Source organism: Grammomys surdaster, unplaced genomic scaffold (genome assembly GCF_004785775.1).
Source record: "Grammomys surdaster isolate TR1022 unplaced genomic scaffold, NIH_TR_1.0 98, whole genome shotgun sequence".
In the NCBI taxonomy this organism is placed as follows: domain Eukaryota; kingdom Metazoa; phylum Chordata; class Mammalia; order Rodentia; family Muridae; genus Grammomys; species Grammomys surdaster.
This window is the reverse complement of record NW_021604577.1, coordinates 109,143-124,051: the sequence shown is the minus strand read 5'-3', so window position 1 is coordinate 124,051 and position 14,909 is coordinate 109,143. Positions and strand designations below refer to the sequence as shown.

Below are 14,909 nucleotides of genomic sequence, written 5' to 3'. Positions count from 1 at the left end.
AGATTTGATTGCCCCTCAAATAATTTGAACAACTATCTTTGTTGCTTCCAAGGGATCTTATTGTTGGAAGGTAACAAGATGGTACATATAAGCTTGTACTATTCAACCTTGGATCATCCGAAAATGCTGGACAGAGAGATAGAGAGAGATAGAGATAGAGATAGAGAGATAGAGATAAAGATAGACAAAGAGAAAGAGAGAAAGAGAAAGAGATAGAGAAAGATAGAGAACGAATGTAAGGTGCTTTTAGAATGATTTCAATTTTGAAAGTATTTTAGACAACATTAATTCTCAAGTAATACTTTGAACTTCTCAAAAGAAAATGGAAATATGTAATTTTGGAAAATATAAAAGCATAGATCTCATCAATGGCACATTTTAATTTTGTCCGGGTTCCCTGGACAAAAGGATGTCAGGGGCAGTGGGGACAGTTTGAGGCTGTACCCAGCTGAGGAGGATCTGGGAAGGATGGTAACATAACATCTTGCTCTGCTGATCATTAGATCATTGCATAACCAATTCACTAATTCCACACACAAACTAGGACTATTTCTTAGGAGATCACAGATACTTTTTTCTAATGCCTTCCAGTAACTTGCTTCAGTTTATAGCATCCCAAACCAGACTCACAGCTCCCTGCACTTTTTCAAACCACAGAATAGCAGGAACTTCAATTAATATTTCAAACAGGCCCAAAATATGGGACTGTGCTAAGTACTCATATAATTTCCTATGTTGGATACTGTGATAAATGCTTTACCATGGTCTACAAGGTGCGAACAATACTCTATCTGCATTCTATCTCACACACAGAGAAAAGAAACTGAACCACAGAATTCCTCTAAGTTAGAGAGCTGTTGGTTACAAAGTATGACCTCTCACCCAATCTGGTCTCAGTAACAACACAGAATCTAGGCTTTTCCCCACCCGACTCCATCTTGTCTCCCTGGAGCCCTTGTGTTTGTTCAGGCTGGCAGTGCTGTAAGAAAGGGCATGAGAGAGTACCAAGACTCACAAATTCACACTGGCAGCCCAGCATCCCATGCCTTCTGAAGCACACACACACACACACACACACACACACACACACACACACACACAGCCTCTTTGTCAGCCAACAACAGCCCTTGGAAACAGAAGAACATGAGATTCCTGCCACACAGCTAACAAAGTGCTGTGCTTGTTGAAAATGTCTGTCCTTAAATGGCCAGTCTTCCGTCACAAGTCTCGGTAGTTACAAAAACAACAAGAAGGGGAACAGACAGGGACAAAAGAAGAGAGCCCATGGAGGCTGGTGTCAGTAGCTGTGGCATCTGTGGCACTGATGGCTGTTCTTAGAAGTGGCGAGAGATACAATTAGCTGAAAATGACAGACGAATTGTAGAGACAGAACAGCTTTGTTGCCGAGGGCAACGGCCAGCCTCCTGTCTCTTTTCATCATTCTCCAGAGTCTGAGCAGGGTGAAATGAGGGCACCAGTGTCCTCTGCCCAGTATCCCCGTGGCATCCATGTGGCCTGCAGTACAACCCTCCCTAACAGAAGGGCTTCCAGGGGGAAGATGAGGGCAGTGGAAGGGCATGGCCTGGGAGTGTGGTAGTCACCATTCCTGAGCATCTACTGTATCCTGAGCATCTAGCTACTACACAGACCATGATGAGATCCTCAGTCCTGACCATAGATGGAACCAAGTAAGGAGCACAGGGGCTGCCATTTACTCTGCTGTCTGCCGACATGACATAGATCAATGACACTTTTCCAATCTTTGATTTCTTTTTTCATAGATTGCTGGCCTCTGTTTCTCCCATACAAGACAGCTCTAGTCACCTCTACAGAGACTGCAAAGCACCACAAATACTCACTGTGGTCACTGTTGTGGTGCCAGTGCTTGCAATGTTTGATAAAAGAGACTCCATTGAGGAAAAAGGTAGGTACTGAAATGCCTGCCTTGATTCTCAGCTGGATGACTCCATCTGTCCAGCTCGTGCTCCAAAGACAGCCACAGTTTTATTCTACACATCTCTAGATAACTTGGATGCTATTTTGAAGCCATGTCTAGTGACACAAGTTGTGAGCACAAATATTCTAGAGACTAAGGCAGAAGCATTACAAGTTCAAGGCCTGCTTATGCTAGAGTGTTTTCAAAGCCAGCCTGGGTGATTCAGCAAGACTTGGTCTCAAAATTTTAAAAAGGAGGGAGTGTGAGCAGTGTAGATCAGTGGTAGAGTGCTTGTTTAATGTGTGTGAGGCCTTAGGTTCAATCCTCAATAATACACATACACACATGCATGCAAACTCCAAAATGCACAAGATATTCTGAGAATTGCTATAAAAGTAAATTTCTGCATTTCTATAGGGGACGAAAGGACAGGCTATATGACAGTCACTGAGCGGAGAATGGCAACAGAAACTCTCTATCAGTCTCAAGGACTGACTGACTGTCAAGATCACCATCATCTTCCCTGGCAGCCTTCCTGGTGTAGTGGCCATGAACACACACCTACAGATTAGGATGCCAACTCTCCCACAAGGTGTTCTACGACCATTATAGCTGTTGGTGGTTTTCCTTACAATGTCTAAGGCACTGACCGCTTCTCCCCAAGATGCTTGTTGGTCACTTATGCTGGAGTCATCTGGGTAATGCTCATTGCTTCTACTGTGTCCCTGCCTCCCCTGTACCGCTTTGCAGCACTGTAACCTATTGGCTGAGGAGAAATGCCTTCTCTGCATGAAACTTCCGCCGTGAGCAGTGGAGAGCTTTTGTTCAAATTTTGGGCTCTGTGGTTCCTTGGAGCCAGTTCTTAATTCATGGTGTCATCATTCCCTCTTCTCTGGAACAGGAACAACAGCGAGAGTGATCTCATAGAACTACTGTGAAAATTATTGAGACAATCCCTATAATATAACTTACATACTCTCACTGTAAAGAATTGTTCTTTCACTATTTCACTATCAGACTTTCACTATTGCTGTTATCAAAGGCAGGACCTGCCCACCCAGGATACTCTTCTATGTTACTGTTGGGTGACTGAAGAATCATGTACCACAAGTGGGTTGGACAAAACCTCAAATAAAAGCGAGTCTTTAAAAAAAAATCATTCAGACCTAACCCAACTCTGAGAGAAAATGTTTATCAAGCCATTTGGTAAACCTGTAAGAGAGATATACTTTTGCAACAGTTGTGGAGGGGAAAGGGGCATAGCATGTCTATGACTTCCCTCAGTTTCTCCTTGTATTTAAGGAATTCATACACAATCTGCCATGAATCACAGCTTGAGTTCATCCTAAGATGAACACGAGAGAGACTTCTCATTAGACACACCACCGAGTGTGTATGGCTGCTCTCAAATAAGCATCGGGATGGCCAGGCTTTCTTTGCTACCCACACAGGCTCTATAACTTTTGCATTCTGGAGACTCCTCCCCATCCCCATCCTAAATCTAGATGAAAATGCTGATTTCAAGATCTGCCATTCTGTTTACCCAAGAATCTGGCTCCTTGATAACATTGTACCATTGCTCTCTGAAAAACCCAAAGAGGTATGGCATCAGGGAGCCTGAGCTGGAGGTCAGGCCACATAGTTCACTAAGTGACAAGGCTTTCATGAGCCCTGACTGTTTGGAAGCATCGCCTGCTGCTTGCCTCAATTCTGGTGTCCTCTGGGTGACAATCAAAGTCAAAAGGCATCAGGGAAATGTTTTCATTCCCACTACATTGCCATTCTGACTTTGGTCAGAGAGGCAGCAGCTATGTATCTACGTATCTTTAAGGGACTGCAGATGGCAAAAGAGGGAGGGAACCTTAGGGAAGGAAGCTACAGTTGAGGGTCTCCTTCACCCTTGCCATGAACCTGGACACTGTGTTTATACATGTCTTTATTGTTGAAACTTCCTTGGTTCAGCTACTGGAATCTGAATTTAGAAATGATATTTGTCTTGTTCTTAAAGATCGAGTGTTAGGTAACTGACCTGCTGGGTAATATTTGTTACTGGGACATTGACCTATCACTTCCCTTGAAGTGGCCCCTGCATCTCCTGATGCAAATCCAATAGTCATCCTTGAAGGCACTTGCTTCTTCTACTTTAACCCCAGGGGGTAACTGCAAATGCTTCCCCTCACCAGGCCTGATGATTGTTGGCCACATGTGTGGTCCTTAGCTGAGCACCAACCACTGAACTCCCTTCTGCTCCCACTTCCTATCATACTGCTAGTGGGTGACAGGCAGGTTACCATGTCTTCAAGACCTGTTCTGTCAATGGTATCCGAGACTTATAATGCATTAATTTTACTTTGTAGTGGTAAGAGTCTATATTGAAAAGTCTACAAATAAATTTTACTTTTTTATTATTTTTAGAAAATATGTATTCTATTTATCTACTCAAGAACACTTTTTTTTTCTTTTGCTTATGTGTGGCCACCTTTATCTAAGCTTTCAATCCTGTTCTTAGGACTCGATATCCCCTTTCTTGCCAAAAAACAAACAAACAAACAAACAAAGCCAAAAAATAGCCTATGATATATTTCTCCTGGATGCCTTACTTAATATTTGCCCCTCCTGGGAGAGTAGAGCGAATACAAATATTTTTATTTATCTTGTTATTTCCATACTCATAGCATATCCTGGCCTATAGAAGTCAGTCAGCAAATTTTGGTTAGGAAACTGAAGGGGTAAATGGAGAATGAAGGAATGTGTCTACTCCTGTCTAGCTAGGCCATGTGGGTGAGGAATGAGATCCTCCTGTGACTGGCCACCATTGCCCTGGCAGGTTGGATGGTTGCCTCTCACTGACCCTAATGAACCACTCACCTTCAGCTTGTGCTCATGCTCCTTGTTGACCCGGGCCAGCAGCTGAGCCTTCCTTCGGTTTAGGGCATCAATGAGAGCATCACACTGGGCCACTAAGCAGGCTTCGAACTCCACACTGTTTTCCTGAACAAGAGAGCACACTTCTCAGGCACATGTATGGGAGCTCAGGTAGCCAGAGAAACCAGAGCACCCTAGTTCTCCCTGCTGAAGACATGGGAAGCAACTCTGTCCATAGAGTACACTGAATATTTCTTAACTACTAGTAAACTGTACTCTGTAGTGTAAACATTTTGCTTTAAATTTATATGTAAAAAAGATAGGTATTTGTTACTTAAATGAATTTTTATCAAAAGAAACCACCTCTGCAGTTTGAATTATAACAAGTACAATAAAGCTTTGGCTTGTTGGGTGGTACAAACGTTCTTCGATGGTATCTCTGCTCAGCTCTGCAGGCTGGAAAGAGGTATCTAGGAGAAAGAGGAGAGTCAAGGCAGGAGAAAAAAAGGATTACTAAACTTAACAGAAGAGAGAAGGGGATGACAAAGGTGTCCCCCCCCAATTAAACAATGAGCCAGTGCTGCCATCCAATGCTAACAAGTATACAATGGGCAGAAGTAGTTGTCTCTTGCATGAAGAAAGGCCACAATGGAGAAAAAAAATTGGTAACAGTATTTTCTTGTTATAAAAATCAGAAAAGAGACAATACCTTGCTGAGGCACAGGAGTTACATAGAAAATGGGAGGAGTGTGGTCCCATGGTATTTAAATCAAATGCTGGGTATAACATTTTTACTTGACTTGAATCCATATAGTTCTTTTAACTAGCAATTTGAATTTATAGGCATTTATTAAGGGTAATACACTGTGATACTTAATCCTGCCACTTCAAATACAGGGTCTTTGTTTCAGACAGCATTAGATTGAGCACCAGATCCAAGGATGCTAATTTCTGCTCTCCTGGCAACAGTCTGAATTCTCAGAGAAAGTCCTTTAAGAGGACTTTCACCATTTAAGAGCTTTCTGTACCCTGTGTAGGGTGTGGGTGGGGTGGAGAGGAGGGATCCTGCTCCTTGAAGACTGCTACTGTTTTCTTAGGGAAAGAACACTTTGCTCTGATGGAGAGGCAAGGCAGGGGGCGAGACAGCTCAGGGCTGCATAGTTTGTGCCAGCAAATGCAAAGAAAGGGCTGATTGATAAACTGTGTTGCTTTGGAAAACAGAAGGAAGTATACAAAACTCCCAGGGAATCAACAGTTCTAACATGGGTATGCACATAAAAACAGCAATGAAACCAGTGTGTGGTGCTCTGAGAGGCTGGCTGACATTAAAAATTCATTTCTGCTTTGACACAGTTCAACAGTCACTCGGAAAGCTGTTTCCTGAGGGCAGAGTTAAGGTTATTTCTAGGAAGTAAAGCTCAAAACACGTAAGAAGGTAAACAGTGCGGAAGGGTCATTGTTTTGGTGTCTCAAGCCTTTTGTGGTTTCTCCCTTCCAGCTATAGTAGGAAATGTATGCATTCTCAACTGCTGGCTGACCTGCTGGTCAGTGTGTCCACATAAACCAGTCTAAGGTATAGTTGTCAGGGGACTGAGTCTAGACAACATTCCAGTGTCTGAGAAGAGAAGAAAGAAGCGTTATGATGGCCAGGGAGAAAGGAAAGAAGAGAGAAGGAGAAGAGAGGGAGAGAAGTCAAGAAATGATTAGTTAATGCCCAGTAAAATGAGGCTTGGGAACTATTGAGTTTTAGAAACTGAGGAATAATCTGGGTTTCTCAGAGAAATAGGACTTTGTTTAAATGCATTGTAATAGTGAATCAGGGCCTCTGAGTGGAAGGCTGGAAGCACATGAGACAGACAACACTGGCTTGTGGTCAGAGGAGATGCCTCAAGATAGGGCATGTGTGAAGCTGGCCACCATGCATGTCTGCCAGTGTAGAGGAGACAAGGCAGAAAGAAAGAGCAATTTCCTCTGTGTCCCATCCCCAACCATACCTGGATTTGTTGCACCATGGTGCGGAGTTGCACCAGGAACTCCTTGGCTTCTTTGGCCCTATCTGACAATCCATTCAGTGCCTGGGAAAGCTGGCTCTGTGGAGAGAAGGAAGGAAAGCTTGAGCTGCCATCATGCAGGGCCACATGGGGGTTGCTTCAGAGTAAGAGGCTCCCAACCCCAGGAGCCATTAGCTTTCCTTGAGTCTTCTTGTTTGAGGTTGGGCCTTTGAGGTAACATGTAGGGGTGCGTTCTGGTAGCCAGGCAGGTAGTGCTTCCCTGGGCTCTTGAGCATTTTCTTCTCTGAAGCAGTAAAGGTTCCTGGCCACAGGATACTACCTAGAATGCCCTTACTTCATTAGTTAATTAATCATTTACTACATTTGTTAGGCATACAAAATAAACTAGGGAGCCAATTGATCTGATTCCTATTGTACTTAGTCCAAAGGCTTATTGGTTTGGGGAGTGCAGAGTAGAAATAATGAAGACGCTCAAGTGATGAATGAAGAAGGAAGAATTGGGATCTGGTGTCATGCTCTGGGGCCACAAAAATGTTAACCACAAAGAAAAAGGCCAGGAGGGCATTGCACCCGACCAAGGTCTTCCTTCTCCCAAGTGCACTTACTCTAGTCCATCCTACACCAGCCTCCTAACCAAGGCCAAGGCTCCTACGCCACCAAACTGCCTGGCAAAGTGCACAGGCGAGCACTGCTTTCCATCCTTGGCGTCTGCTGAGACAGCCAACGGCCAAAATGATAATCAGTGGGGCCTAGGTGAAGGTCTACCAGGAAGGGAGGGTCTAGGAAAGCTGTCGTGGTGTAGCTTCTCCTCTTTTTTTCTGCCTTTGAGGCAGATCGATATCTTCTGAAATCAATGCAGTAAGGATGGAGGGCTGAGGACACTGGGTTCTGGGTCAGCATCTAAAGGCTCCTCCATGCTTCCTGTTGGGAAGAATGAACTGCTACTTCAGTTCTGTACTGAGTTTTCCATTCCTTGAAGCAAGCCATTAGCAAGATATTTAGATTCAGGATGCCTTCTCTTAGCAGGCTGGGCAGACCCTTCTGTGGGCAATGACAGACCTTTCTCATTCTCCCTCCTTCCGGTGCCTTCTTGAAAGTCCAAAACCCATTCATCTCCTCAGCCAGTACAATGCCTTACTTCTTCTTTCAATGAAAAGACAAAAACCTCAAAATAGTATCTCTTAGTCCTGGGATTTTTTTTCTTATATTTATCTTATTAAATATGAAATGGGGCATTTTCTTTAAAATATGCAGGCCAAATGCTGAGAGGAAGCAATATAGGAGGGTAAGAAGGAAAACAGTAATCCTGTTAAATTCTGGCCCCACCCTTTGCTAAGTGGCCCTGAGAAAGCCACCTTTGTCTGAATTACTCCAATGGTGAAAGAACATTGAAATAATACTTAGTGGTTGGGCTCTGGCAAATACAGTGCTTTAAGGGAGCATTCATTATGTCCCTTTTCGTAGATGCTGCCAACTACTGGCTGTTTAAGGATTATACATAGTTTTGCCTCCCGCATAAAATGAGAATTCTACTTACTCTTGAGTGTGGGCATTGCATGAGTTACCATATTTCAAGGCCAGACCCTGTAAGTGCAGGTACATCCTTAATAAATGTTGGGTGGTTCTAACCCGTGTTTACTTTCTTCATTTCTGTGCACATAAACACCTGATGATGAGGGATTCAAAGGACAGACTCCTCAATTAAGATGCACTGGAAAACATCTTTGTTCACCTTTCCTTTTCTGTGTGTTCTGATCTCCAGAGAGCATGCCAGAACAACCAAAAGAAAGCACATAGTGAGTCCACCATTGTGAAGGGGCCATTCATCACTTTGTCACCGTGTCTTAGTGGTACCATCATTTAGGGGTAAATTTTCTCCTTAAGAACCATTTCCAAGATCCCAGGAAATAGAAGAAAGGGATTCTCCTTGGAAATCACAGCAATAAAATGAGAGACTGATTTTTAAAGGCAAGTTTGGTTTTCACTGTTATCCTTAGAACTCCTGTTTCTTACCTTCCTGGAGTGAGTGAAAGTCTGCTGGGCTACAGAGATCTTTTCCCTGTCTCCTTAGTAAATGTACTTAGAAGTTTGGAGTCAAGTTTATATGGCCACATGTCAGGGGCAGCCTTGCTTATACACTGAAGGCCTAAAATCAGCCATAGGCCTAAGTCAGCCTTCTAACACAAAGTCTTGGTCTCTGTGGAAAAACACTGAACAGATGGGTATAAGATCTTGTAAATAAGTAGCCTTGGTGGAAATTTACCAGCTTGGATAGTCATAGACCTTGTGGATAGGCAGTCTTGGTGGATAGTATCAACTTAGATAAGGACAAGTGAATCATAGGTAGAGTCATGGTGACCTGTTCCCTGAACCTTCACTCAGCCGATACCCTGTTCTGGAAGATATCTGTACACCCCCCCCCAACACCTACGCTCCTGCATCATCCCCTTCCCCACATTCTGCCTCTATGTGCATATAACCCCTGTGTGAAAAGTAAAAATCAACGGTTTGATCAGACTATAGACAAGTTGCTTATTCTTTGAGTTCACCTGTTTCCCCCATTCTCTCTTTCAGGTGATCTCCCAGGACTCTGTTCAATGCCCTGCTGGACAGGGCAAATGCACACACACATTAAACTACCCAATTTCTTTTATTTCAACCTTAAAATTTATCATGTCTGTGAAACGTGTATTATTATATAAAGTCATAAAGATTGGTTGACTGGCCACTGTTGCATACTTAGAAGAGGCTAAGTGGGGTCTGGGAAGAACTCAGTGGGAACAAACATGTACTCAACATCTATAGAAAAAGCCAGACTCAGTGGCACATGTCTATAATTCCAGTGCAAGAAAGCCAGAGATAGGATGAATCCTGAGGCTTGCTGGCCAGCTAGCCTTGCTGAAGTGATGAGCTGTAGGTTCACTGAAAGACCCTGTCTCAAAAAATAATATGGGATATGATTGAAGAAGTCACATCGGGTCTCTACATACATTTATATGTGCACACCCACATGTACAAGTGCACACACCCACTCAACACAAATAGGTACAAATACCCTCCCCCACAAATCTTTTAAATGTTATTTAGTAGCAGACAAAGAGTTCTGTCTTCATTCAGGATCTTATATGTCAGAGCAATAAGTGAGCAGAAAAAAATCATTTTTTCCCTCCAGATTCAGTCTTTTTGTCTCTGGCTAGTAATTGTTTGATATTTGATAAACAGCTATGTTAGAAGATAGAGACCTATAAACCTTCCTTAAGCTTTGTCCACTTGCAGAATTCCGCAGCAGGCAGTGGAAAAACCCCAGTAGCTATTTATCAGCAGAAAATGCAGTATTGTAAGGATTTATGTGTGCCATTTTCATAGGATAACTTCCTGAGCACATTTAGAAGCCATGTCTGATTAAACATTATTACTTATTGATCTGGTTTCCTTAAAACATTTTAATTATAGCCTGTGCTGGCAGAGGTGTTCTGTATTCAGGACCACAGAGCAGTGCTACAAATTTTCTGCCTGTGCACTGAAGGTACAAATTCATGATGTGAGTTTGCCTCTCAGCATCCTTGGCTGGACACAGTTTTGAGAAGGAGAAAGGTATGGTTCCAAAGCTATTTATAATTTTGGATTTCTTGGATATTTGTTTCCTAATTTGAGGTGGTTTCTGACAGTGAAGGAGAGTATTACCACGAGGCAGCCACAGACCCCCTGATGGATTTCTTGGCTCAGGACATGCTTGGAATAATCCAGGCCTCCCTAGAAGGAGGCACATTGTTTGAGTCAGAAACAAAGGGAAAAATCAAAACCAAAATCAAAAATCCAAAACCCAAACCCCATCTGCTCTTTCCCTCCCCACTTGCTTTTCTCTGGTCATATGGGCTGATTGTGTGTGAGTATGAAATGCTTTCATAAGTGTGAACTCGTCAGAGGAGGTGGGAGGCTCTTGGCTTTAGGGGAAGTTGTAGTGACAATTTTCACAGTTTGGTTTCTTTTAAAAACACAGAAATATTATAAGAATATGTTTTTATTTTAATCTGAGGTGTGGAATATGGGGCTACTTTAGATTGTCTACAGCAGCTGACTATGATTTGTCTCATGCTCTAACATGGGCATATTTTGCCAGCTGCAGATAGTTTCTGCAAGTGTGTGATGTTTGGAATTCTGGAGACTTTTCAGAGGGTATATAAATGCTAAGGGCCCCAGAGGAGGAATGAGTTTTTGGTTGTTGGTGGTCATGGTTTATTAAGTAGATTGGCAAAGAAGAAGCTAGAAGAAGAAGAGGATGAGGATGAAGAGGAGGAGGAAGAGAAGGAAGAGGAGGGAGAGGAGAGGAAGAAGAGGAAATTAGATATCATGATGTCGAAGATCAAACTTGCCTCAAGGAACTTGATGTCCCTAATCAGCAGCTAGTAGTCTAGCAATAACATTGTCCCCTTTCTCACCCCTGACTTTATTCAGGGATCTCTTTCCTTTCTTTTCTATCTCTTTTTCTCTTTTATCTAGTGTTAGGTTGTTGAAAGGGTGGAAGAAAGAAGAACCCATAAAGTAGCAAACACTAGCTATAGAAGCTACTGTCATAGAGGTCTTGTTGCTAGGGAACAGTAAATAAATCTTAGGTGAATCTGATTCTGAGCCATGTGTAGATCCAGGGATTATATATTATATAGAAACTTGCCCCAGGGATTACATATTATATACAAACTTACCTCAGGGTTTATATATTATCTGCAAACTTCTCCCATTGTCCTAACTACATTTCCCATTGCTGTGATTAAAAAACAAACAAACAGAAGCCCTGACACAAGTGACCTCTTCAAGGAGAAAGTTTGTTTTGGCTCTCAATTTGAAGGTACAATCTATCAAGGTCAAGGTGGCACAAGTTCAAAGCAGCTGGTCACACCGAATTGTGTGATTGTGTGAGTACCTCTACTCAGCTAGCTTTTTTTTTTAATTAAAACAAAAACATTTCTCTCTCTCTCTCTCTCTCTCTCTCTCTCTCTCTCTCTCTCTCTCTCTCTCTCTCTCTCTCTGCCTGCATATACACATATGGGCACATGTGCCAAAGTGGCACACATGAAGGTTCGAGAACAACTTTCTGGAGTCTGTTCTCTCCCTCCGCCTTTCTGGGGATTCTAGGTATTGAACTCTGGCTGCCAGGCTTACAGAGCAAGCACCTTTATCCACTAAGTCATCTCACCAGCCCATGTCCCCCCTTTTATACAGTCTAGGACCCAACCCAAGGAAACTGTGCAGATCACTATTTTTTGTGTGTGTTCTCATTATGATTAACCTATCAAGCTCATCCTCTAGGGTTTTCCTGGAGGATGGTCTGCTAGGTAATTGCAGATCCTGTCCAGTTCACAATCAACACTGAACATCATACCCATCTTCATTGCTAATTTGGTTGAGACAAAGATTGTTTCTTGCCCAAACTTTAGTAGGGCTTCCTGGAACCCCATTTCCATTAGTCCTCAGTCTTGGTCTTTAGGACTTGGACTAACACAATTGCATCATATTCCTATGATAAACCCCTTGCTCATGAACCATCTCTTCCAACTACAGTTTTTTTGTTTACCTTGACTATATTGCACTCCTGTTCATCCCAACTGCTCCCCCGATTCTCTCCCTTTAACATCATCCTTCAGTCACCTTCAGTACAAATGAATGTTGGGTTTAATTCTTGTTAGGCTGTTTTCTCTGTTTTGGGGACAGACACATCTTCAGTTTCTAGTTTTGTTTATTGTTGGGAGTTGTTAACCCTGGCTGTGATCCAGAAAGATCTTGCAGTTCTTGTGTGATGAGTGTCCCTTCTTGAAGGCACCTGAAGCATGTGTGAGAGAGCCCTCAGGGGGCTGTAGCTCCACATCAAGCCCTCACTTTTCTCAGACATTAAATGAGGCTTACCATATTTATTATGAATTTGACTCTGACCTGTGCTGGGAATAGACATATGGAAGGCTTTTAACCTGATATACCCTTATACATAATCTCTTATCCTTATTGCTAAACCTGCATTCATAAACATACAGCAAAAGCTAGTGAATGCATGGTCCCATTTTCTTTTTTTTAAAAATTCATATCCAATTGTAACAACTTTTACTCATTTTTAAGCCATAAAAATGTATCAGAAAGTCACTGTTCTATCAGATAGTAGCAACCAAATCAGATAGATAGGACATCAGGGACCAATATAGTACTAGAGTTAAATAGACACACTTTAAAGTCAGACAGACCAGCATTTAAATTCCAGCATTTTGCTAGTTGTGTGATCATGGGCACATTTATAACTGTAGTGCACAATGAGATGATCTGCCCAGAATTCTCTCCTAGTGCTATGCATCCTCCCTGCTGGGAGCACTGGATTCTGACAGACAGCACTAGGAATTGTTCTTGTGTGGAGGGAACTGTTGTTATAAATGTTGTCTCCCATCCATGGGCATCCCAATGCCAAAGGACTATCCTAATTGCAGAGAGAATTCCTGTAGACTGGCTGAGGTCACTACAGGTCAACTCCCAACTCTGCTTAAACCTGGCTGCCTCAGTTCCTTGCCAATGAAGATGCCAAGAGTGCTAAATCATTATCCACACCTAGGAAACTGTGGGAGTCTGTGTCTAGAGAATCCAGTCTAAGCTTCAGACTCCTCCTCTTCAACATGAAGGCAATAACTGTAAGCGTATAAAAACAGTATGACCAGGAAAATAGGAAGGGAGGCATGGAAGATTCTTCTAACAATGCTGGGCACATCAGAGTATTCACTACATCACCTTCCTTTTATAAGGAAAATATGAAACACACATATAGAAGTCACTGGATACTTGGACCACATCTCTCTATTTGGGTTTTAGTCAATTATAGTTCTTTAAATACTGAGGTATATTGTGGATCTTTTGTCACATGATCTGCAGTACCTCCTGCAGAGTCCTGCCCCATTGTTATCCTTGGTCATATGACTTTCACTAGCTTGATGAGATATTGTGGGTTTTTTTTTTGTTTTTGCTTTGTTTTGTTTGCAGCTCATCATCTTTGACATACAAATCAGTGTTGTATTAATAAATCAGCTCTCAAAAAGTATTTTGATCTGTAGCTGTTGCCAATTTTTATGTGCTATTAATAGAGTTAACTTCAAAACATGACATCACTGGAGTGGCAAGAGACGTTTTTGATTGTAAGTTGGTATAGGCCAGTTTAGCTTACCATTGGACTTATCTCAGAGAGTTGCTGAGAGCTTCAGAGTGAAGGGATTTGTGGTCCAGAACCTCAGGCTGCCTGACACACAATATGAAGAAGAATGAACTTTGTTTGGTAGGGCACTGCAATGTTTAGGACTGAAACAGAACTAATTCAGAAAGCTATTATACTTTTTTATGATTTATGAACTTAACCAGTGTCTATGAAATAATACCATGGCAGATAGTAACTTGTGTTAGGGAAAAAAAAAAAAACATCAATAAAATAGCTGGGCCTGATAGTATAAGCTGTTAATCCTTGCTATTCAAGTGCAAGACCAGTTTGGAATAACAATAAACAAGGAGAGCCTGGGCAATTAGTGAGACCCTTTCTCAAAAGAATAAGTGAAAAGAAGTCTGGGTTCAATGGTAGGATGCTTGCTTAGCATACTTGATACCCTAGGTTCAATCCTCAGTACCACAATACCTCACACACACATACATACACACACACACACACACACAAACATACATATACACACACACCCATACACACAAAAACACAAATACATATACATACACAGACACACACATACAAACATAAATATACACACACACCCATATACACAAAAATACAAACACAGACACAGACACAGACACACACACACATACACACACACACACAAAGGCTTGGGTGATGAAGCACAGCTGTCCAGTCCTTGGGAGGCAGAGTCAGTAGACTCTAGAGTTTAAAGCTATGCTGGGCCATGTAGCAAGTTCATGCCAACCTAAATTATAAAGGGAGACCCTGTTTCCCCAAACCATGAGCTGGGTATGTAGTTCAGGAATGGAGTGCTTGCCTAGTGTACATAAGCCTTGGGTTTGATTATAAACACTAAAAAAAAATGATCATAAATAAAAATAAAATAATA

The 14,909-nt window shown here is 42.2% G+C and overlaps 1 protein-coding gene across 7 annotated transcripts in view; it reads right to left on the bottom strand.

Moving 5' to 3' along the window:
• The window catches only part of Trim9 (tripartite motif containing 9), a 104,225-nt gene that overhangs the window by 40,893 nt on the left and 48,423 nt on the right, over nucleotides 1–14,909 (bottom strand). For all 7 annotated transcript variants that reach the window (XM_028782119.1, XM_028782091.1, XM_028782098.1 and 4 more), the window contains exons 2-3: nucleotides 6,796–6,891; nucleotides 4,805–4,927 (exon numbers count right to left, since the gene is read on the bottom strand). In XM_028782119.1, the coding sequence (XP_028637952.1) occupies nucleotides 4,805–4,927; nucleotides 6,796–6,891 (219 nt within the window). The remainder of the gene's footprint in view (nucleotides 1–4,804; nucleotides 4,928–6,795; nucleotides 6,892–14,909) is intronic.